Source organism: Babylonia areolata, chromosome 7, assembly GCF_041734735.1.
Source record: "Babylonia areolata isolate BAREFJ2019XMU chromosome 7, ASM4173473v1, whole genome shotgun sequence".
Lineage (NCBI taxonomy): Eukaryota > Metazoa > Mollusca > Gastropoda > Neogastropoda > Buccinidae > Babylonia > Babylonia areolata.
The window spans coordinates 34,204,884-34,231,191 of NC_134882.1; the positions used below are offsets into that span (position 1 = coordinate 34,204,884).

Below are 26,308 nucleotides of genomic sequence, written 5' to 3' on the forward strand. Positions count from 1 at the left end.
TTGGTATTTAGTAGGGCTTAAAAAAAAAAGATGACTTTCAGGGTCCTGAGAGCAGGTTGTTTATAGCAGGTTCTACTGTACTTTGAACTCTGACTGATTGTTTAACTGTGCTGTATTGAATGTTTGGAAACTAACGATGTTTGATTGTTTGGGGGGGGGGTGTCACTTGTTTGTTTTTTTACAGATTTTTTTTTCCATGATGGAAGAATGTACTTCTGTTATAGAAAATATTTCTATGGTGTTTGGAATGTGTGATGCTTGGAAACCTGGTTAGATTTGAAGTAAGAGTGTCCATGAGTTCAGACATGAGTTGTAGTGTCACATCTCGCTTGCACACATGTATAGATACACGTGTGCACACACATGCATACACATGCACACAAACATTAGATAGATGAGATTAATGCATGTTTACTTTTTCTTTTTTTTCTTTTTTTTTGATGTGTCATATGCCCCCCTCCCACTCACACCCCTAACCCCCTCCTCACTCCCCAGTGTATGATTTTGTATGTGGATGATGTGAATACACCCCCCAACCCTCACTCCACCCCCCTTTGTCTTCCCCCCCACCCGCAACACACACACACCCTTACCCAGTTGTTTCTTTGTTTTTCATTCAACAAATGGCAGGGGCGTGCCTGCTCAGGCCGAATTGTTCAGACTCCAGATATGATAATTGCTGTTGATTGCTTTGATTATTGATTGATATCAGCTCAAGTCCGAGGTACAAAATTATTTTCAATTGTTATTTTCAATTATTTCTTTTATCATCATTATTATTACCCCCCCCCCCTCCCCCTGCTTCTCTATTGAAGTGTGCCCTCTCAGTGGCTTTGCTCTTATTAACTCTTTGATTGCCAAGTTTTTGCATGAAAAACACTCCCCAGCGCTGGTGCTCTCAGTCACAGGCTACATGTCAAAACAACACAGTGTACTTAGTGCACTTCAAACACAGTCAGGGGCCAAAGATTAGTCATTGTTCTATTGGCAGGAGTCTGGCTGCAGCTGTCAAGCTTTGTTACCATGTGAAAAATGGTCTTGTTAACATGACCCCTCACTATCAACAAGAGTGGCCTATGGCAGTGCACTGTCTAGTCAACTAAAGTTGTGAGACGGGTGCAATAGCCGAGTGGTTAAAGTGTTGGACTTTCAATCTGAGGGTCCCAGGTTCAAATCACGGTGACGGCGCCTGGTGGGTAAAGGGTGGAGATTTTTACGATCTCCCAGGTCAACATATGTGCAGACCTGCTAGTGCATGAACCCCCTTCGTGTGTATATGCAAGCAGAAGATCAAATACGCACATTAAAGATCCTGTAATCCATGTCAGCGTTCGGTGGGTTATGGAAACAAGTACATTTCCAGCATGCACACCCCCGAAAGTGGAGTATGGTTGCCTTTATGGCGGGATAAAAACGGTCATACACGTAAAAGCCCACTCGTGTGTATACGAGTGAACGTGGGAGTTGAAGCCCACGAACACAGAAGAAGAAGAAGAACTAAAGTTGTGTAGAAGAGGTGAAAGAGTAAAGTTATTTTGCTGACATAAACACGCCGATTACCAGCTTTGCTAGGACTTGTTCTTTCTCCATGTCCCGGCACTGGCAGTACGTAGAGGGCGGTTTTGTGGTCACCCACCAGAGTAATCCTGCCCTTCTTCTGAGTCACTGTGGAAGTGTTCCGTGGCACTCTTATGCTTTAAAAACATATCCATGCTATGTCAGTCTTTTACACCAGCCACTTCACCATGGTGGCTGGGGTGATTATAGTGGGACGTAATCTGTGAGGAAAGCAAGGCTGGCAAGTGCTTGCTCTCCTTAAGAACAAAATGAACAGATAACTCTTGTTTGTTTTTTTGAAGTGCTTCAACTTTTTGAAGTGCTTCTCTGGACTGTGTCAAGAGACGGCTGCTGTCGGCTATAATAAGTAAATTAAATAGAACTGTCCCGGTTTTTGAAGGCCGTAACTGCTCTGGCCAGTTTGGGCTGTAAGTGAACTATATATGTGTGTGTGTGTGTGTTACCTGATATATACATACACACCTAACATGAATATATACATAGTGTGTGTGTGTGTGTGTGTTTTACCTTATACATTCATACACATCTAACATAAGTATGTACATTGTGTGTGTGTGTGTGTGTGTGTGTGTGTGTGTGTGTGTTACCTGATACATATATACACACCCAACATAAATATGTACATAGTGTGTGTATGTTGTATAAACGGGAGTGTTTGTCAGCTGGTCTGTGCTTAGTTCAGGTGTCAGTCTTATTATTTTCTGCTTTTGTCTTGAATTTTGCATTCAGGAAGTCTCTCCTCTTCCTCAGCCATAGATTTGGGTGTATGTGTGTAGTGTGCATGTGTTGTGTGTATGTGCTTTTGCAAGTGTATCTGTATGGCCATGGGTGTGTGTATGTAACGTTTCTGCACTTGTGCATGTGTGTACAGGTGTGTTGAGTGTTAGCCCCATGCAGCGGCAGCCGATTTGAACAACAGCAGCAGTTGTTTTTTCTTGACAGCGTGGTAGCAAGTACACCTTCCTGAGTTGTTGAACCACTTTCCGACACAAACATGTGGTGCTGAAAAAGAAAAGAGCCGGGAAATCCCATTCAAAACCAAACTTTTTAAGGATCCCTCATTAAAGGAAAAAAAAGCAAAGCAATATCTGTCTGATGGCATATCTGCTTTCTAGTACACAGGAATTCAAAGGGCAGGTAGCCCTCAGATCCTGTACAAAAAGTTCATAAATGTAACAGTGATGAACTTGTAGACTGGTTGTTTAAACCAGTGTGATGTCAGGTCAGCTCTGTTGCTGGCCAAAAATCTTTTATTCTTTTTGATAAAGTACGCGAGGTCCAATATGAATCACACATGGATCAGTTGCATGACAAACACATACTGTGGTTTGTTAGTATTGTATGCACCTTTGATAATAGTAAGTGAAAGAGAAAATTACAGTGTGGCATCCGGCTGTCTTCAGAGATCAGGCGTTGGTCTACAAGTTTGTGTAGACTGTCGGGTGCTTTGCACCTGTTTTCATTTTGTGATGTGTGAATGCAAGGGAAAATTCTCTGTGTGTGTGTCTGTGTGAATATACAGATCTATACGTCAGAAAACTAGCATAACCAGATCTTGACTTAACCCTCCCCTTCCAGTCCTGTCCCTTGTCTTATATTGCCCTGTTCTATTGCCATGTTCTACCTCCCACCCAATATTCAGTCCCAGTGGTCCACTCAATTGTGCCCCGTCCACCCTTTCACCATGTGATGTATGCATGCAAATAGACATGAGCACAACCACACACACACACACACACACACACACACACACACATACATACACACACTCACTGACGCACATATACACACACATTGCATGTTGTTCTATTCAGGTGTAAGACACCCTTCACACTATATTTGATGTTTTAGGTGTGTGTGTGTATGTGTGTGTGTGTGCACACAAGCACTTGTGACCGAGAGAGAGAGTGTGTGTGTGTATATGTACAAGCACTTGTGACAGAGAGAGAGAGAGTGAGAGTGTGTTTACAAGCACTTATGACAGAGAGAGAGAAAGTTTGTGTGTGTGTGTGTGTGTGCATACAAACATTTGTGTGTAGTGTATGCCTGTCTTGTAAAATTTCATGTTGGTGTGCCATTTTTTTTAATACTTTTTCAGCTCACTCTCCTTTCTTCCTCTCTCTCTCTTTTCCATGTCACTTTTGTCGTACGTATCTAATAGTTTTATGATTTCACTGCCTGATTCCAAAGTTATTTGTTTCAAAAACATCCATGAAATACACATATCCTGCTTGAATGCATTAGAAAAAAAGTTGCAGAATAATATTATGGAATTCTCATTTCCAATAAGAAAAGCTGAAGTTTAGATTAAGCGCATGCCTTGTTTGTGTGTTTACTAGTAATGCATTGTATATTCAATGTGTGTCTGTTGTCAAAAGAAAGAAAAAGAAGAAAAAAGAAGAAAACTAAAACATCTGAATGTTCAGTACCTCAAGTATTGTGGTCAAGACTGATGGTTTTCAAGTCAGTTTTACTTCAGCAGAAAGTGTAGTCTCTTCTTCTTCTTCTTCTTCTGTGTTCGTGGGCTTCAACTCTCACGTTCACTTGTATATACGCGAGTGGGCTTTTTACGTGTATGACCGTTTTTACCCCGCCATGTAGGCAACCATACTCCGCTTTCGGGGGTGTGCATGCTGGGTATGTTCTTGTTTCCATAACCCACCGAACGCTGACATGGATTACAAGATCTTTAACGTGCGTATTTGATCTTATGCTTGCGTATACACACGAAGGGGGTTCAGGCACTGGCAGGTCTGCACATATGTTGACCTGGGAGATCGTAAAAATCTCCACCCTTTACCCACCAGGCGCTGTCACCGTGATTCGAACCAGGGACCCTCAGATCGAAAGTCCAACGCTTTAACCATTCGGCTATGGCGCCCGTCAGAAAGAGTAGTGATTTGTTGTTGTGTCAGCCTATGAAACAAGTTCATACTTTTATATTTCTACAGTCAAAGATAAAAAGTTAATTACCCTAAAAACAAGTAGGTTTTTTGTTGTTGTTGATCTAATTCTAAAAAGATATTTAGAATCTGAACGGTATTTTAATTTTGTAGAAAATTGTTTCAATCAGTTTGAATTTTAATCTAATTTTGGTTTCTTTTCTTCCATTTTTGTCATACCAGTAGTATGAGGGGACATGCTCATTTTTGTTGTTTTTAATTGTTTCTAATTGTAAATGGCAAAATTATGTGCACAGAATCATTTGTATCAATAGAAAATATATTGAACCTATATTTTGGATAAGAGCACAGTGCCTGTTATTATGAGTATGAGTTGTTTTTCTTCTTAATCAAGTATGTAATAATGATTTTTCAATTAAATGATAAAATGATGGTGAATTTCATTTTCTTGAAAAAAAAAAAAAATGTATGTGTGTGTGTGTGTGTACACGCATAATTATTTTAGATACATGGATATGTAACTGTTTTAATGAACAAGTAATTTAATCTTTCTATAATATGATAAAGCATAGTATATATGATGTATAGTATAATGTGGTGTGATGTAATAGTAATATATAATAAAAAATATTTTAAAAAAAGAAGAAGATACTATATACATATGGTATCCATGTATGTGGAATAATGATGCATGTACACGTGTGAAGCTGTTTTAAAGTTTTGTTTGTGATACAAAGCTGTATTTACTAGCTGTGTGTGTGTGTGTGTGTGTGTGTGTGTGTGTGTGTATAAGCTGTACTGGCAGAGTATATCAGTTTGATGCGGTGACTTTTCGTTGTGCCCACACCTGATATTGTGGTCTTGCTTTCTCTGTGTGTTTCAGTGTATTGACATCTCCATGATATTAGCTGAGGCTGTGAGGAGGACGCACAATGGAGAATCTGTCTCTTTCCTTTTTGCGCATGTTCCGATTTGATCATACCTCTGCCCCCAGCTGGCAAAAGTGTTTATCATCATCTGTTGATTTGTTCCCGTCTTGTTTTTCTTTTTCTTTATTTTTTTCTAACCCCCCCACTCCCCACCCCCTGCCTTCTGCCATGCCCCCCTTCACTTTGTTGTTAGTGTTTACAAGTGTATTTTTAGCTTTGTTTGTTTCATATTCTTGCTTAGAAGGCCTTTATGCTTGTTTTATGTAGTTGAGAATTTCGCATTGTTAAACTGTGTCCAGTTCCTTCATATTGTGCATTTTTAAGAAAATATATCGCCTACCTATGGAGATTTTCTTCAACTTTGAATATCCACATGTATCTGTCTTTACATGTGTATGCTTATAAAGTTTATTGATCTTCATGCATGCTTGATCTGCATATATATATATATATATATATATATATATATATATATATATATCTCCTTTTGTATTCATATTTTTCATAAACATACCACATTATATCATTTGTAAATTTGTTTCTTTTTGGCTGTTGAAGAAATGTCTTTAAAAAAAAAATCTTTTCATTAAATGCATTAGTCAAAAGAGATATGGGATGATCTTCCATTGAAAACAGAACTAATGAGAGAGGGTAATCTTCCTTTCAAAACAGAATTTATTCATTTTGGTCAAGGTGTATTTGTATTTTTGAGGGGAAAAAAAAGACGCACCCAAAAAATTGAAAAAAGCACGAATTTGATTAAGACTCCCTCCCCCCCAGGACCCCACCCTTAAAGGGAAAGAAAGAATATGTTCATTAGTTAGTCAGTTTCATATTTCATCAATTTTGATAAATTTGGTCATGTTTTGATTTACATCTGTCTGTAATATTGTCAGTTTTGTTATTTTTTACCTTCACAAGTATGGCTTTTGGGTCAAATCCCAAGTATGGTTTTTGGGTCACATCACAAGCGCACACTTTCAAAATGATTTTGTCCCAGTTTAAGTTGCGTGTACTGAACATTTCGTTTTTTTCATCAGTAAATGTCAATACAAAATAAGTAAGACGGTACTCTTGAAATTATAAAACTGGGATGCAAACAGATACCATATAGTAAGTGCTAATTTTAACACTTTGCCAATACACAATAATATCAGTTTGGTTGCTTTGTTCTGTTAAAAATAAAGAAGAAGGAAAAAAAAAATGTTTAAGGCAGAGATTTTGATGCAGAACTGTGAAAAGAGTCAGGCAACGGTACAACAGTGCATAAACATTATGCATGTTGTAAAATTTTATTTATGGAATCGGTAGAAGCCTGTTTTATTGATAGGTAATTGTTTCATGCACGAATATTATTCATTTATTTGCCAGAGATGTTCACAGCATGGTCCAGTTCATTCATCAAACAAAATTCTCCTTATACTTTATATACATATAAGTCAGTTAAAAAAAAAAAAAAATCTCTCTCTCCATATATATATATAATTTGGTCTTTTACTTGTCAGTATGAACAGAAGCACTGTTGTACTGTTGTAATTAATTCTTGATTATTTGTCGTTTGTTATCATGTCTAATATGACATAGTTGTAATCGTTTTGTCCATTTTCAGTTATCTGCTGTTTTTGATGGGATTCAGTTATGTTCACAGGTGCCCATTTTGAACTAGTTGTGTCTGTGAATGTGTGTGTGGTTTGTTTTGTTTAAGATATATTTTGACATCTGTATTTCTTCCACATACATTTGAAGAGGGGAAAAAAAAAACCGAAAAAAACAACAACACTGTCATGTACACATATAAAAAAACAACACTCTGTCTCATGTACACATAAGTGAAAAAGAAAAGAAATTGAAAAAAAAAAAAATCTTTAACAGAAAAAATTCCAAATGCAACAGACCACAGACTTAATGTGGACATTTTCACAAACAGAGGTTGCATGTTTATGTCAAGGATACAGCCTGTGTTCAGTGTTTTCCTGAGATTGTTTTCTTTTTTTTTTCTTTTTTTAACCCATAGAGATGCTGCTATATTGAGATATTGCTATATAACATTCCCACTCAGTATTTAAAAGAGACAGGGTAGTGTTTCTTTGTATTGATATTGTTATTTTATTTTATTATTTAAAAAAAATCTTTTTATTTTGTTTTATTTTACTTTATATTTTTCATCTCAATGCCTAAGCACGTTGGGTTATGCTGCTGGTCAGGCATCTGCTTGACAGATGTGGTGTAGCGTATATGGATTTGACCGAACTCAGTGATGCCTCCTTGAGCTACTGATACTGATACTGATGCTGTTCAGTTCCAGAACGAGTGTTCAAATGCCTTCGAAATACTTAACATTTGGTTGTACATTTTTCAGTTCTGTTTGGAAGGCACTGCATGCGGTTCAAATATAACTACAGTTATTTGTTTAGTTGTGTATCTTATTGTCTTGTGTATTGATTGAGTACACCCAATAGCTTGAGCACATCCAATCTGTGTAAGTGATGTGTGTATGTTTATCTGGTAACCTTAGGCAAAGAGATCAATTCAAGTTAAGACGAGCAGTCACTCTCAGTAGATTCTGAAATTTGCACACATTGATTGAAATCTTCTTGAAGCCATACAGAGATTTTGTTAGAAGTGCACAGATTTTGATCCATAACAGTTTAAGTCTTAGTCACTTGCATGCACTTTACACAATCTCTTAGAAGCACTGTATGTTAAATATTGTGAAGATCTGCCCAGCAGTTTAGAGAATCAACCACAAAAGCAAGAGAGTCTTTTTTGTGTGTGACTTTTTGTGTCTTTAAAAAAAATTTTTTTTTTTATATTATTTAAAAGCTTTAATTCGTGTTTGAAGTTGTTTTCAAAGTCCCTTGTCAATTAGTTGTAATGTTGGTGTCAGACTGGTCGTACTTTGAAGTTAACCTGCATTTTAATACATTTAATGATTCTTCTTTTGTGTGTGTGTGTGTGTGTTTTAATAATTGCCAAGATATGTCTGAGTTCAGTTCTGCCCACCACCGAAGTGTGTGTACATGTTTGTGTGTTAGGGAACAGACTCTGTGTACATGTGTGTGTGTTAGGGAACAGACTCTGTGTACATGTGTGTGTGTTAGGGAACAGACTCTGTGTACATGTGTGGTTTCCATTTTTAAACAAAAAGTAGATTTTCTGTGTATCTTTGGAATGTTTTAAAGCTTGGCTTTTTTATCTGCAAGTTATTTTACTGTGCATGTGGGATACCGTTTTTTTTGTTTTTTGTTGTTGTTTTTTTACCTGTCAGATATTTCTGAACTGTGTACATCGTTCTGTTGATTTTTTTCACAGAATATTCCATGGGATTTGGTCCAGTTGATGATTTCTTTGAAGATCATAAGTACCACAGTGTGTAATGGAATCTCTTTTGAGATAATGTCATTAGTAATACAGACTAATACAGTCTCTTTTGAGATGATGAGTAGCACAGTCTGTAAGATCACCTTTAAAAAATGTTCTTTCTTTTTACATCATTGTCATACAAACCGAAACCTGTAAGGTACTAATTAACAAATTAACTGTTTGTTAATCATTTCATCTCCTAGTCTCATTGTTTGTTAATTTTCAGTTGAAAAACCACCGAGGCAACCATGTGTTTGTTCTGTATTGTCCATGTGTTCTGTGTGGCTTGTTCAGGATTAAAGAGGCTATGCCAGTCTTGAATAAAAGCTAATTTGTGTTTGCACATTTCTTCTGTCTTTGGTACTGTGTGCACATGTCAGATGATTGGTATAAGGACAGGCCTGGCGCTTCCTTTTCCAGTGTACCTTTTATTTACCTGTGTGCTAGCTGAATTGGTAGATTAAGCAGCACTGATTTGAAGTTGTGTACCTTGTGAATGGAGAGAGTTGCCACTCTTTACTATTTGTAAATCATTTCATCTCCTGGCCTCATCATTTATTAATTTCCTGTAAGGTAGTGCTCATCACTTTGTCATGTCTAGGAAAAGAGTATTTACAACTGGCGTTCTGTTTCAAGGTATGTTTAATATTTCTTAATGTAGACTTGCACCTGTCATCTTCTGTTGTCCAAAGAAGGCATGCTGATTAACCCATGTGTGCCACTTCTGGTGACAAAAGTTGACCTGAAGTGTTTACCATTAGAGGTGACGGTATTGAACGAACCAAACTGTCTTTGAAGCAGACGTGTCATTTTTGTAACGTTTTTTGACAGCAAACTAAGCAAACTGAGCTGCAGTCGCTCAACAGTTGCTATGGACGCTCAACCCAGTACTTCAACGAAATTTGTGCTTCATGTCAGTCCGCTTTAGATGACGCTGTGAATACAGTTATGGATTGAAGTCCTGTTTCTCAGTCCACTGCTGACTGACTCGAGTGACCAAAGTGACACTGGTAGCACTGACAGTGAGGAACAAAGCTGTGCACAAATAAAGTGATCGGTCTAGAAATACAAATTGTAGATAATCATGCATTTTAACAAGAATCACACAAAATATGCCGAATCTCTCTACATTAAAAGAAAAGAATCAGCAAGAATGATTAAGTAGTTCCGAAGATATAGCTGTTGAAATACAGCAACGTCCATGTATGTTGCTGTCAGTCTCTTGCACAGGCAGTTCCCTGCTGTGCTTTGGCGAAGGAGCCCCAGGTTCTCAGTGGGCAGGCTGACAGAAAGAGAAGGGGTGTAAAGGTTAACAGAAACTTAAGTTGGCTGTTTCTGTATATATGTTTGTCGTAGTCATTTATGTCAGACAGTTGCTTCTTGTGGATCATAAAATACCCATTGATTTACATCTGAATTTGAAAAAGAAGAAAATTTTTTTTTAAATTTTTAAATTTTTTTTTTTATAACAGCATGTCACTCTAATACTTTTTTTTTTTTTTTAACATCTGAGGGGTTTTTTTTGTTGTTTTTTTTTTTTCAAGTTTTTTTTTCATAACGTTACTGTTATATTTCAATGAAACTCATTATATGCCAGATAAAATAAATGATTTTTTTGAGGTTTAGAAACAACCACCAAACAGCAGTTTTCAGCAGAAATGTGAACATCTTTTACCTTTTCATGTGAAAATAATATTTTTGTTTTTCAGTTATACCCATACATACATGACCGTGGAATATTAAGTTTTGTTTTTTGTGGTTTGATGTATGGAAAAGTTGACTGTGGGCAAGATGTTAAAAAGATTAAAGTGCGAGATGTTTAAAAAAGAAAGTTGTATAACTTGTTATTTTGCTGTACCACTGTTTAATCTATGTCTTGAGATATTCAGACAGTTGTTCAGAAATCTGGATGGTTTTCATCATTTTCTGCGAAACCATTTTGAGATTAACTTCTTGACTGCTGCTGACAAGTACACTTGTCAGTGAAGACTGTCATCCCTGTGATAAAACTGACATTGCAGGTCAGGATATCGGTCACTCTTTTTTTTAAGATATCTTCTTTTATTAGGACTTCTCTTGGAATTGCATTACTTTTAATCAGCAAAATCAGTTTCCTAACATACATAAGTGTTAGTAGTTGCAATTAAGATTGATGCTACACTGATTTTGTTTCTCCGGTGTTCACCAATTAATGCGTTAGCTATGAAAAAAACTGTTCTCTTACATTTCACAGTTGCATTAGCATGACTCTTGCTTCACTTGCCACTGTTCCTGTCTGGGTATATATGTCGCTGCCAGATTTTTATTGCTGGGTGATTGGGGTGGTATATGCTGCTGCTTCATTTTCCTCTTGCTGTTTTCTTGTCAGATTTTTGAATTATTCCGGTGGGTTTTGTATTGCTTATGGCTTATTTGTGCTTATGTCATTTTTTGGTCTTCTAGTATGTCTGAGAACTGTTGTTCGTAACCACCGTTATTAACAAAATGTGAAAACCAAGTATCATGATAGCGAATAAAGCTGGTGCCGTGGAAACCAGTAGAATAACTGTTAAAGGCCTGTCCACAGATTAATTGTTTTGTTTTCTGGTCTTGCACATCTGAGAACAGTTGTTCATGAGCACTGTAACCAAGAAGTGAAAATCATCTATCATGATTTGGAATAAAACTGGTGCCATGGAAACCTACAGAATAAGTATTGAAGACCCTGTCTACAGTCTGGAAATTCCCTGTTTCTTTAACACTTTTTTGTTGCCATAATTGTGTTAGAGAGAGTGTGCGTGTATCTATTGTCTGTGCATATTGTGTGTGTGTGTGTGTGTGTGATGCTGCAGGGAGTTCCAGATGTTTGACTTTAAACCAACTCTATGTGGACTTGTCAAAAAGGACTGTGGCTTTAGTCCTCACAGACTGATTCAGTGTTGGACTTTTCACCAACTCTATGTGGACTTGTCAAAGAGGACTGTGGCTTTAGTCCTCACAAACTGATTCAGTGTTGGACTTTTCACCAACTCTATGCGGACTTGTCAAAGAGGACTGTGGCTTTAGTCCTCACAAACTGACTAAGTGTTTTGTTTAAAAGAGCGCTGTGGTGGAACCAAGTTGTTGGACTTGTGATCCAGCGTTCAGCAGTCATCAGGGTTTGAGCCCTTGTTTCAGTGTGCTGTTGTGTCCTTGGGGAAAGACACTTTATTCTTGATTTCCCCTACTCCACCCAGGTGTGAATAGGTACCTGACTCGGGTTGAGGAAGGTCACAGTGGCAGGAGGAGAGGGTTGGGCCTGGACTTGCTATGCGGAGCTCTAGACACAATGGGTATGAATTCGCTGCCTCCGTTGCTGTAATGGGCTGTAGGACTTATCCTTTTTATTCTTTTTTTTATATATTTTTTAAAGGGTCTGATCTGGCAAATTGTCATTCCAGTTTAGCAGCTGTAATAAGCATACACATTTGAGAGATGAGCACCATCTGCAGTGATGTTTACATCTGTTGATATCAGTCGCATTGCTTATTTCTTGCAGTGTTCTTGGAATTTATGAAAATGAAGGATGTTGAATTGTGTGTATGTTGTTGTGGCATGTGTTAGGGAAACGCCATCACAGAACTGTAATTGCTTAGAATCTTCCTTCAGCTTTATTTTGTTGTGTGGTTAAAATTCCAGTTCGTGTGATACAAGACTAAATATTCCTTTCTTTTTTTTTTTTTTTTAAGTGTCCCTTTTTTCTTGTTATTAAAAACTAAAAGTTTCAATAACATGTTTGTTTAGATTCAAGCTTCACATAAAGTGTACTCTCCTAGTACAGTATTCTGCTTTTACGATTGTCTCAACCTTACATTGAGATGTAAGTCTTGAAAAGAGAATTATGTGGCTAATCTGTAGAATGTTGCACTGTGTGTGTGTGTGGTGTGTGAAACAGCAACAAAAATCACAGCAGGTTAGGCAGTCTGTTATATGAAAAATGATTGAGCAGCATTTTGTTCCCATGGCATGATCTCTTAGCCAGTAATCACCAGATTTAATATTCATAAACCTGTGGTGTTATCCATTTGTTTCGCCCTTTGTGTGCTCTTCTGTCCATTAATGGACTGTTCGATATATATATTTTGATGAAGCAATACTGTAGTCTCAGACTTCAAAAAATGATTGAAAAGGTTTTTAATGTTTTTTTGCAATATTTTTAATCTGGTCATATCTTTGGGGTTTTTTTTTTTTGTGTGTGTTTGTCTGGTTTTACTTATGGGGTTATTGGTTTTATTTATTGGTATTTTGTATTATGATATCATTTAAAAGAAAAAGAAAAAAATCTGTGTATTTCTAGATGTCAGTTCCGATAGTTTATTAAAGATTATTTTTGTGCATGAAGAAAGATCTTGTTAAGCAGATTTGTTTTAAAACTTGCACCTTTTTTTTTCTTTTCCCACCCCCTTCCTCCTCTCCTCTGCCCATTTCCCTTCTCTATCCTACCCTCTCACATGTGGAATTGTGTATTTGTCTGTAAGAAAATAATAAATGAATAAAAAGAAGAAAAGTACTTTGTGTGGATCCTTGTGATTCAGTCTCTTGCTTGCTTATAGCGACAGGTTGTCTTATTAATCTTTTCTTCTTCTTTAAAAAAAAAAAAAAAAATTTTCAAATGCCTGTGGTGGCGGTGTATAATCTGCAAGAGCACACTGGACTGACATCAAAAGTTGATGTTTTGCTTTTGTCCTTCACCAAAGGAGGAGAGGGATGTTTGTGGGTATTTCTGTTGCTGCGTCTTGGATCATTATCTTTGTTTCTGGTTCCCCCCCACCCCCCCTTTTTTTTTTGTTGTTGTTGCTTTTCTTTGTTGTTTTCTGCTTTGCTAGTCGATTCACATGGAGTTCTGGAAAGCCTTGAATATTTTTGTCTTTTTTCTGAATTAGATTATTGGGCATTCTATGTTGCATTCATTTTTGTGCCCGTGTCTAGTGAAGTGCCCATTGGCATTTTTGGTATTGTATACTAGTTACATATAATTTTGTGTAGTAATATTATGTATAATTTGTTTATGTTCGTTTTTTTTAATCCTCTGCTTAAAATTAATGGAATGGTCCACGTCAGAGTCATGTCACAGATTCATGCGCATGACCTGTGGCTAATTTTCCCCCCTTATTTTCCTTCTTTATCTCACTGTATTGTAGGTCCAAAGTCATTGATATTTACAGTTTTTCAGCTCCACTATGGCTGTCTGTGTGTGACTGGACTAAAAGCAACAAAAGATGTCTCAGACCAGCAAGAGATTTGTAAAAAAAAAAAATGGTTCAGCTCACCTGTGTTGTATTGATAACACAGATAACAGTAAGGGCAACAAAGCTAGTCTGAGGCAGCAATGCAATATAGCTGTTAGTACATGTCAAGGTACATGGTTCGATTATCATAGTGTTAAGACACACCTGTATTTGGTGTTGGTGGGTGGTGGGGTGGGGGAGAACATGAGGGTTCAGTTCTGTTTGTCAAAAGCTTCGGAAGCTCACTGGTGGTGAAAGTTGCTATCATTGTGGTTTTGTGCCAGTCTGTTTTCCAATTTTAAGATTTTTTCAAAATTAACCGTATTTTCCTGGCAGTTATTATGATGATCGTGAAGGATGCCTAGTGCCCATCTCTAAGAGTAAACTGACCATGGGCTTTAGCAAGTAAATGTACTACAGAAACCAGACAGCATGTGCTTCAGTGGAAGATATTGCATAATAATCTATCCAGCTAACATTCTTTTGAATAGAATTGGATTGTCAAGCAGCACAAATTATAAATACTGCATTGCCACACTGATTATATGGAGCAATTTTTTTTTATTCACTGCAAAGTGTTGAATGTCAGATTTTCAACAAAGTGGAATTTTTGTAAAAATTATGTAACAGTTCCTCTGTTTGGACTTCTAGTTTCCGTTCAACTATCAAATGCAGTATTTAAGTTTTGAAAGAACATCTAAGGAATTTTCAGGTATGGAAAACTGGTTAAATATATGGTAATTTTCTTCTTTTTTTTATTTTTAAAAACAACTGAAAAGAAAACTGCATGTGAGAAGGCTGCTTTAATCATGTTTGTGCAATGTTTAATCAAATTAAAATTCTGTTATCCTATTTTGATACATAAATGCATGCATGCTCATACACATACACCGGCGAGCTGCTTTAATCATGTTGGTGCACTTTTTTTAATCAGAATTACTTAAAATTCTGGTATCCTATTTTGATACACAAATGCCTGCACGCTCATACACATACAATGGCGAGGATGGGCACACCAACACACGTGAGGGGAGTGGCCCAGAAGATGACCCAGTCTAGAGGAGCCAGAAGCCCATTTTAAGCACTGATCAAACATTAAAGAAACGCAAAGCAATTGTCCATAGTCAACACTCAATTGTGGATAAGTTGGGGAAATCTAAAGGAAAGAAAGAAAAAACTCCAAAGAAGTCATATAGAAGCATACCCTCCCCCCCTCCACACACACACCTCCCCCCTCACCCCCTCCTAGCAAACCAATTGGCCTAGTTTGCATCAGTTTGACATGGTAAGTATATGTATTACCAAACATGGAGTATAATACAAATTCCTCCTCTCTGTGACTTGCTTGCAGTATACACACATGCGCACGCACACACACACACACACACACACACACACACACATATATATATATATATATAATTTACTGGCTTTTTTCCTCAGCTTTCTCACAACACACACACACACACACACTTGTTCATGCACGTGTGGACATGCACACAGTATCATTCACATGTGCGCGGACACACTGACAAATTCATGCACTTGTGGACTCACACACACACACACACACACAGAACAACATATTCATGTGTATATTGGAAGACATTACACAGCAGTATATTCACTCACATGTGGGAGAACACGTACACAGTGCTACATTCATGCGCACACAGACGCACATATAAACATGCATGCAGCCAACTACACACACGCACTCACAAAAGTGTGTGCCCTGTACAAGAAATGCATTACCTGCATCACTCACACTGAAGCAAACTGTGTACAGGAAGCAATGATCTCATCAGCCATAGCACTTTAAAAAAGAGTAAAGTTAATGGCACCAGTGAAAGGTAAGTTCACAGGGAAGTCTGTTACACTTCAGTCGGTCTCTTTGAAAACTGAAAAGGGATACAGTTTCTGCTTGGCATACACTTTAGATTTAATTGATTTCATGCTCGTTTGCGCACACATGCATTAATCATGTGCATCTGTGCACAAACATGCACGTTCTGCATTACTGGTGACCGTCACAATTGACAGTTGAACTTAATGTGACCTCTGATTTAATTAGCTCTTGTTTTTTTTGTTTTGTTTTTTTTTGGACTCTGATTGTGACAGAATGAGTGGAGGAGTGGGGTGAGGGTGGTGCCCCCGAATGAAATGGCACTGAAAATGGAGCAGCAAAAAAAAAAAAAAGAAAGAAAAAAGTGTATATTTAATAGAGAGAGATACAAATCCAAACAAAATGAGTCAGTGTGTCATTCTGCTGCAGGATGGGTTGTCAGACTGACGTATCAGCACTTCATGTGTGGTGTTGTTCATTTGTCTCCTCAATCATGCACTGAAAAAGCTGAACCGGCATGGTTCCTTACTCATCTCTTTGTAGGCTTTTTATGACATCACAAGACTTGATTTTTATTTTTATTTTTTTTTTTTTTTTTTTTTTATATATCATTTTATTAGTATTACTATTATTATTACTACTACCTTTTTCTATATTACAATTATTATTCATTTGTTTATTTATTTATGTAAGCTTATCTATTACTTATTCCCCCTTTTTTTTCTCTTTTTTTTCTCAAGGCCTGACTAAGCGCGTTGGGTTACGCTGCTGGTCAGGCATCTGCTTGGCAGATGTGGTGTAGCGTATATGGTTTGTCCGAACGCAGTGACGCCTCCTTGAGCAACTGAAACTGAAACTGAAAGCTGGATCACCCCTTTTCAGATAAATTGTTTGTTCGTTGGTTTGCCCCCTTGAAAACCGAAACCTTCACAACAGAACGACCCCAGCACAGAACAACCTGACCTTAAGCGCGCAGGCCAGTAGATCACTTTACTAGGCTCTACCCATGGGGTTGTGACAATCTCTTCTTTGTAGGTTATGGGTGCTCAGAATACAAACATGCACTATCTGTTTGGCTCCCTTTCCTTTAATGAATAGAAAAGCAAGCCTGCTTTCTGTTTATGTGAACAAACATGCCTGCACACATGTTTGTGTATTTATGCTGTTTCTGTTCATGGTAAAATTTAACACAGACTATTTAACATTCTTTTAGCTCCAGATTTTTGTAATTTTACAGCAGCCATTGCACCAAGATGACTAAGGCTAGTTGACAACTACCAGCACATGTCTTTGTTTAAAAGTCTTCTCTGCAGGACAGAACTAAGGGTTGATGTCAGTGTTCTTCCAACTGGTTAATCTGACATTTTGTCAAAAAGCGAAACCTTTCTGTCCAGTTACTATTTCTGTGTTTAAAATGTTATCATCTGTTCATGGTCAATGTTCCTGTGAGTGTTTCTGCAAACGTCAGCATCTAAATGATGGTTATTATATGATATAAATCATTCTCTTCTTCATCCGCCCGCAAGTTTATTTTTTCTCCCACAATCTAGCATGTTGTTTAATGTTCGCATACACTTTACAAACAAGGTAAGTGTCCTAACGTTGCAGATGGCAACTACAGATACGATATATATGAATGGGTTGACCATGATTATGCTGAGTAGTTTCATTTGTCAATGGCTTGAAATGTATAGTTACTATCGGTATGAATCTGTTCCATCTTGAAAGAGTGATATCTCTCACTGGCTTGTCTTGTTATGTTTTACTCCCTGAGACAACAGGATGACAGAAAATTAAAATACAGATTTTTTTCTGTTCTTAAGTTTTACTGTTATGGTTTAAAATGTTGAAAAATGAACTGAGCATGAACTTTTTTTTTTTTTTTTTTTTTTTGAGAAATCAGTGGATGCGTAAAATTTCTGCAAATGAGCAGGATAGTCTCAGCATCCTTGGAAGGCTCTTTCCCGCTTTAAAAAAATTTTTTTTTAACATGAACTCTTCTTTTTAAAGATCAGTTGCAATCTCTCCAAGGTATGCTTTTAAAATAAAACAAAAAAATTTCCTTTTTGTCAGGACCTGTGTGGTGTTTCTCACAGCTGTGGCTGTGTATGACTGAATCGCGGAACTGTTTTTGAGGAAGTTGAAGGCGTCATGTGGTTTGTTGCAGTGTGTGGACATCTCCATGATCCTGGCCGAGTCCATCCGCCGCACGCACAACGGGGAGTCCGTGTCCTACCTGTTCAGCCACGTACCCATGTAACGCTGACCCCAACCTGCAACAGACCCGGTTTTTACTTGTGTTTCATACGTGCCCTCTGTTATAGGCTTTACCTGCCTTTTCTGTCTCTTGACTAGTTCCGGTTGATCACTTCGCATGTGAAATGTTAATGTTGGTTGGGATGGGTCTTTGATTTCAGTCTGTGTGAAGACGGTGGGGAAAGCAGATTTGTGAGCAAGTTTAGGTTTGGTCTCAGAAATTCCAAAGGAACGAGTTTACTATTGTTTCTGGTATTGGCTGTTACATGTGGATTACTAGTGGTCTGTTGTCATCTTCAGTGCACACAGTCCTGAAATAAAGGACAGGGGGTAAAAAGGACAGAAATGCTCATTCAATACCTCAGGTGATTTTTGAAAAGAAAAAAAAAATCCTTTGTCTCTACTAACAATTTTTTTTCTTACTACATTCCTTGCTGTACTGTTCTTGTTTGCCATGTTTTGAAAAGTGTGTGCTATATATATATCATGTATTTTTTATTAATCCTTCTCTTTTAACCAGACTTTTATTCAGACTGTCATTCATGTCCTGTCCCATACAGCATGTTTAGGGATTGGGTTTTCAGCTTCAATGGGAGTGGGTACATGAGCCACTCTGTGGATTAAACCTAATTGTGCAAATGTCTTTTCAAGTCCTTGCTGAACATTTAAAGAAGGATTGATGTTCATTTTCTGTCTGAGGTGCGTTGTGTACTTGAAGGGACATAGTGTTGACTCCAGTCTTTGCACGGCTGCAGGTAGCTAAACAGTTTGCTGATCCTACCAGCTGTTGATTGTTGGGAATAAATACTTCAAGCTTTGGTTTACTGGTAGAAGTTTTGATTGTTGGGAATAAATACTTCAAGCTTTGGTTTACTGGTAGAAGTTTGCAGGTAGCTAAACAGTTTGCTGATCCTACCAGCTGTTGGTTGTTGGGAATGAATACTTCAAGCTTTGGTTTACTGGTAGAAGTTTGCAGGTAGCTAAACAGTTTGCTGATCCTACCAGCTGTTGGTTGTTGGGAATGAATACTTCAAGCTTTGGTTTACTGGTAGAAGTTTGCAGGTTAACAGTTTGGTGATTTGACTAACTGCCCATTGTTGGGAATGAATACTCCAAGCTTTTGTTTACTGTTTGAAGTTTGCAAGTAGTTGGAACAGTTTCCCTATTTGACCAGCAATCAATAGTTTGGACAGATTTCTTCAAGCTTTCGTTTACTTCAGAAGTTTGCAGGTAGCTGAATAGCTTGCCGATTTGATCAGTAATTGATGGTTGGGAATGATTATTTCAAGCTTTTGTGAGTAAGTCAGATTGAGGACGTTTCAGTCTATAAACTTGTTTCAAAATAATGTTTTCAGTGTTTTTGCTATATATTGAGCAGCTATCCTACATAATGATCTGTGTTTACTGGTTAAAGTAATTCATGTAATATGTGTATATAAAACCTGTACCTGAAATTGAATGCCAGAAATATCCTTTTTCCCATGTATGCTTGGTCCATTTCCCTGTGAAAACAACTGTAGTTTTAAGGAAGATGGGTCAGGGAGGACTTTAGAGTTGTTTGAAACATTTAACTTCAGTTCGTAAGAGATGCTTGTTTGTAGAATAATGAACTACGCAGCTTTATTTCCTGCAATACTGCCAAAACTGTTAGTATTTTGCGGGTTGAGATTCAAATGCACAAGGATCCTTGGTCTGTTTTACCTCTCTCCCCCCTCCCAATCTTTTCAGTGAATTTTAACTTTAAAAAATAATTTTCCAGGGGCAAAAAAGTGTTCCACGTACGAAAATCAGAGTAAATGTGATATTTTTGTATGTTGATGTTGGGTGTAACATTTTATACCTTTCTAAAGAGGTAATTAATGGATTGATTAACCAGAGGCCATTCTGTGTGTGCGTGTGTCTGATTCTGTCTGTTGCTGATATCCTTTGTGGAATTTTATGGACAAAACATATTCAGACTTCTGGTGTTGAGACATGAACAGAGCACGTGTAAGTTGCTTTTAGTTCAGAAATGGTGCACCTGCAGAATCACCCTTCATCTTGGTACATGGATCGAGAAGATATTAATTCACTGTCTACTCAAAGTAACGTCCATAAACACTTTTGTGTTCAGAAAAAAGAAAAGGCTATAAAAAAAAAAGGGTATTTAATATTTTCAGTGGTCTTCAGTTAACATTTAAGAATAAGAATAACTTTATTATCTCCAACTGGAGAAATTTGGTCAGGTGCATTATCACAACATAGACCAGTAAACAACATGGGGACCATAACTGTAAAAATCAACAACAGCTTTTACGAATATTACGAAGACACAAATGTAAAAAATATCACATACACTGTTTCATACATACATCCACACACTGCAGGTAATAACTGGTATTCTTAATGTAAAAACAGAAAGAATTAAACATTATTTTGAATACAATTATAAGCATAGCCTACTATACTGCACATTGATTATAATAGATAAGATAAGAATAAAGATAAATTGCGGAAAACCACAACCAGATAATCAGCACCCACCCGCACCCACCCACCTTCCACCCACCCCACACACGCGGTTTACTTGATTAAACGAGTAATAAACATATGTTCTCAAATAAAAGCGTTTCACATATTCGCTTTCAAAACATTGCTATTAATTATTACATCGTAATTATTAACAGAAATATATTTAGAATATGGACGTTAGCATTAGATATATTCCATTGTACATTCATTCTGCACATTATTCATCCTACATATATTGCACATTCATAATAACCAATTGTCACGTTTTTAAGCTCAGTAAACACACTCGCACACACACACACAACTAGAACAAGGTACAACCTATCATGCACGGACTTTCACACGTCTCACATGAGAGTGTGCGCACGCGCGCGCACACACACACACACACAGTTCTCAAGAATTTAAAAGGTGGATTGAATGTGGAATAAAAGTCTTCAGAACGCTGGATTTCAACTTAAAAGTTCTGTAGCGTCGTCCTGATGGCAATAGCTCATAATACTTTGCTAAAATATGGGTGTCGTCAGTTGCTATCTGCCTGCTTTTTTTAACCACTCGATTTTCATACAGCTCTTGCATACTAGCTTGTTTCACTCCCACAATTTTACTGCATACACTCATGATATCGTTCAAAACACGCTTACTCCTCACTCCCAAACTTCCATACCAGCACATAAATGAAACTGAGCACGGTCTCGATACAACATCGATAATAACTTTGAAGAATAGTTGAATTTATAGCAACATTTCTAAGCTTCTGTAAACAAAAAATTCTAGATTGACATTTCTTATGAATGGAATCAACATTTCTGTCAAAAGTCAGCTTATTGTCTAAGATGGTCCCTAAATATCTATATTCATTGACCCTCTCCACTGTTTGACCATCAATAACAAGGTTGGCTACAGGCAAGGGGTCTTTCCGAAAATCTATTAACATTTCTTTTGTTTTCAATACGTTGAGATCCAGATAGTTTTCCTCACACCAAGAACAGAACTTTTTAATTTCACTGAAATAAATAGCATCAGAGTTGGACAGATCTTCAGTAGCTGAATCATCAGAATATTTTATGACAGGAGTTTCCGCCATGCCTCTGCAGTCATTTGTGTACAGTGTAAATAGAACAGGGGACAGCACTGTACCTTGGGGTGCACCAGTAGAAGTAGAGTTTAGAGAAGAGTGGGCAGAATGAAAGCAGACGGACTGAGTTCTATTGAGAAGAAAAACTTACTATCCAAAGAGTAAGCTTCATATCAGCATCCAAGCCTAGCAGTTTGAGGGCAAGGAGATGAGGTTGTATTGTGTTAAAAGCAGAAGAGAAGTCAACAAAAAGGATACGAACAAAAGATCCTGTGTTATTCAAATGAAGGAAAGCATTATGAAGGAGAGTTAGGATAACATCGTCAGTACTTCTGTGTGCTTTGTAAGCAAACTGAAGAGAGTCAAGCTGCTGTTCAGTGAAAGAAAGAAGATGACGGAGAACAATTTTTTCAAAGCATTTCATCACTATTGAGGTCAGGGCAACAGGACGGTAATCATTTAGTGCGGCTGGGTTCTTTTTCTTGGGGATAGGACAGATAGTTGATTTTTTCCAGATGCTGGGGACAGAGCAGTCCTTCAGAGACCAGTTGAAGCACGTTTTCAGTAATCATCCGCGGATATTGTCAGTACACCTGTCCCTCTTCCCTATCTCTCATGAAAAAAGAAAAAAAAATGTGTAAGCCATTTTGAGAAGTCTTGTATAAATATTTTGCATGCCTCCCATTCTGTCTCCTGTACTGAAAGGGTAAACTTGGGTAAACTTGTATTCTACCAGTTTGTTTGAATTGTTCACTGATCATATAGCCATCCTCCTCGTGTCCACTGAATGTTGTGATGAACATTAAATATTCCATCTCCATCATTTCTTCGTCAGGAATGCTCATAATGAGGAATAACCTCATCATCCATCATATTATAAATGTTCATTAAGGTCATCCATCATTTTTTTTTATTTTATTATTCTATTGACTCTGAAGTTTTAATCTGAAGGTTTTTAAGAAGTGCATTTTAGTTGGGCTTAAACCCCTTCATATCATTGTATGAATTAGCAGACAGAATTGAAGAATATATTGAAGTATTTTTTTGGTATTGATATTGTTGCGACAAAGAATGAAAGAGGAAGAGGTTGGTTTTGTGAACAGTTGCCATGCTACGTTGTATTTTTTGGTCACAACAGATTTCTCTGTGTGAGATTTGGTCTGCTCTCCCTGTGGAGAGCTTGTCAACACAGTGCAGCATTTTTTTGTCTGTCCGCAAGTGTATTTGACTTACTACCAGATTGGATTTTCCACAGAATTTTGACTTCTTCTTCCTCGTTCGCCTCCCGTTAGACGAGCAGCCTGGTGTCCTCGATGAAGGCTGCCGTCTGTCGCAGCTCCTCCAAGGTGCCGTACAGTTTGGCTTCCAGAATTTTGACTAGGATGACCCTTTTCTGCTTTGAAATATGATCATCTTTTGGAATGAGCCTCCCACAAACCCCTTTCAGCCCTGTCTGTTAGTAATAAATTTGAAATAAGTGAATGCTTCATTGAAGATTTACTTCCTCACTGAAGAGAACTATTCACATTATCGACTGGCATATCACTTGAAGAAAGTAAAATTCTCTGGCAGGTATGCATGGTTTCTTCAGTACAAATATGAATATATATATATATATATATATATATATAATTTTGAGGGGGCTCTTGGCCTTGTCTGCTCTCTTAAAAAAACAAACAAAACCCGGTAATATGGAATATTTGGTCAGTATATTTGTCTTGTGTATTGGTGTTGGGTTTTATACTTCTTTTTAAATGTCACTGTCCAAATTGTAATGTTCATGAGCAAAGGAGGACATGAAAATACACTGTTCTTATTGTTAGTTTTTTTGTTAGTTTTTTTACCACAACATGAAAATACACTGTTCTCATTGTCAGTTGTCTTTTTACCACGATAACCATTATGCACAGAGCGTGTGACCATGTCAATGACAGTTACGCAGCTAATGATCTGCGACCAAAGAAAGTTACGAGACACATGGTTCTTTTCTTATTCCTTTTTTCATGCTTCAGGCGGATTTTTTTTATTTTATAGGAGAACGAAACAAAAAAGGGGTAATATCCAGAGGAATTGTTTAATGAAATGCACTGCATATACATTTCTCCTCATAATTCCATTGTTGTGAACATGTATATTTTGTGTGTGTGTGTGTGTGTGGATATTTTATGGATAGATACGATGCCTGAAGCTGGCTTTTTATGCTTTTCGCTGAATCTTAGAAGGGCAATTTTAGGGTTATAGAAAGTTGTTGTGGAAGGGTAAGAGCTGCTGTGCATATATTCAACGATTGATTAAATAAGTTTGAAAGTTTACAGACTATGTAATGAAGAGGAATAAGCTTCTACAGTGTTTTATCATTATCTTTATGTTTGTGAAATATAAATATTTTTGACAAGGACTCATTTTTTTGTGACGGTTCCTGGGTTGAATGTAATGAAAATGCCCTATTTGATGCATTGGTATGACCAGTTCTATTTTCAAATGGCTGACGGAAGCCATGTGCCGTGTTTGTTATTTGCTCACAGTTATTATCAGGATATGTTTTCACATTCTGTTATGATTCATTGCCTATTATTTATGGGTTTTGATTGAGCTGGACGTGTTGGTTGTGTTCCAATCTGCATTTTCCCCCCGAGTGTGACCTGGAGTGTGGTGTGTTGTTTTGACGCGTTTGGAAATCAGATTTTGTCCTACATTTTGACGTGGCGCACACTGCATGTTGAATCAAGTAGTTTTGCTCAGATATGTATTCTATCACAAATGATAAAGAGTATCAAAAATTGTTTTTTTCCTCCATATTTGCTCTTGGGTGTTTTATGAATTATTAGCATTGTGTGCCAATAGCTGTATTGCCCGTTTTCCTTCCGTTTATTGGAGAATTTGTAATCCTGGGAATTGCGTGACAGTCATTTATATTCTGTACCATTGTGGGGATCTGTTCCCATATGTCTGGCATGTGAGTGAATCACTCACTGAAAAATAAAAGTATTCCAATGCAGCTATATCTGTGTGGAATTTTTCTGCTGAGTGACAGTTTGAAGTTGAAGCTGACATGCAGGTAAGTGCTTTAGCTCCCCTCCCTTCCCCCTGACCCTCCCAACCATTCCATTCTTCTTCTGTGTTCGTGGGCTGCAACTCCCACGTTCACTCGTATGCACACGAGTGGGCTTTTACGTGTATAACCGTTTTTACCCCGCCATGTAGGCAGCCATACTCCGTTTTCGGGGGTGTGCATGCTGGGTATGTTCTTGTTTCCATAACCCACCGAATGCCGACATGGATTACAGGATCTTTAACGTGCGTATTTGATCTTCTGCTTGCATATACACATGAAGGGGGTTCAGGCACTAGCAGGTCTGCACCTATGTTGACCTGGGAGATTGGAAAAATCTCCACCCTTCACCCACCAGGCGCCGTCACCGTGATTTGAACCCGGGACCCTCAGATTGACAGTCCAACGCTTTAACCATTCGGCTATTGCGCCCGTCAACCATTCCATTCCATCCAAACAAGAAATCCAAGGGAGGCAAGGTTTCAAGGTCACATGCTGCACTGAGCTATAGAGTCCGGTCAGAACTTGGGCATGAGCATGAAGCTTTTGATGCACACTTAGATTATCTACACAGACATGCACCACTCCCTGTTTCTACTGCTACTGTTTCTTTTTACAATGGAAAAACACAGCTGTTGTTCACGAGTAACCTGAAGTTCTTGGCTGAGACATAAACTATTCAGATGCATTTTTCAAGCTGTTGTAGGTGCGTGTGTGGTCTGAAATAACTAATGAGGCCAGTGGTGTACCAATTGCAGCTTTCCTAATCCAAAATAATAATCTCTCCCAGCAGCTTTCCTGATCCAAAATAATCATCTCTCAATTATGAAAACATACCAGCTTCTATGAAGTGGCCCAGCAAATTTCTTGACAAGTTTCTATAAATATATGTTTTTAGGAGAAAAAAAAAAAAAGGAGACAGCTAGAGAGAAATGTGTCTTGAGATAACCTTTGTAAATGACAAAGCATAAAACCAACGGTGAAGCCAGTTCTTCTAACACATGTAAAGTATCACATCTTTCTCTCTTTTGCTCACTCACTCAAAACAGGCTTGCTGAAAAAGAAAAACATATATATATAATCTTTTCACTTTTTTTTTCAGCTTCGGCACATGGATTTTGCACACAAAAAAATAATTGCAATCAATTGTTAACTATTACGTTTTCCTTGCCATACACTTACTTCATCTATTGAAATAAAGTAAATAATAAAGTAAAACTGTACAAAATTCATTTCACAGGCTTGAAACACTGCAAATTAACTTCTGCATACTCTTTATTTCTTAACAGCATTATGATTTTCACTCAAGCTGTGGTTTAACCCCTTGACTGCTACTGTCCAGTATGACCGTCAATGAAGTCCTTCACCTGACTGAGGTAAGACAGAGCTTGCTGAACAGGATGTCAGTCACTAATCCGTGTTTCAACTTTTTTTGGGGGGGATTGCATTACTGTCAACCAGCAAAATCAATGACACATGTGACAAGAACACAAAAAGCAGCAACTGCACTTCAAACGCCTGCCACACTGATCTCATTTTACCACAA

General features: G+C 37.6%; 1 protein-coding gene across 3 annotated transcripts in view; it reads left to right on the plus strand.

Annotated features, from left to right (window-relative positions):
• LOC143283986 (ribose-phosphate pyrophosphokinase 1) overlaps positions 1 to 18,952 on the plus strand; it is a 34,174-nt gene extending 15,222 nt beyond the window's left edge. The window contains exons 7-8 of one of the 3 annotated variants that reach the window (XM_076590491.1): positions 5,365 to 5,484; positions 18,033 to 18,952. In XM_076590491.1, the coding sequence (XP_076446606.1) occupies positions 5,365 to 5,457 (93 nt within the window). In that variant the 3' untranslated portion in view covers positions 5,458 to 5,484; positions 18,033 to 18,952. Of the gene's footprint in view, positions 1 to 5,364; positions 13,302 to 18,032 lie in introns of those variants that run through there. The other 2 variants (XM_076590489.1, XM_076590490.1) reach the window with 2 other exon arrangements.
• The last annotated feature ends 7,356 nt before the right edge of the window (positions 18,953 to 26,308 follow it).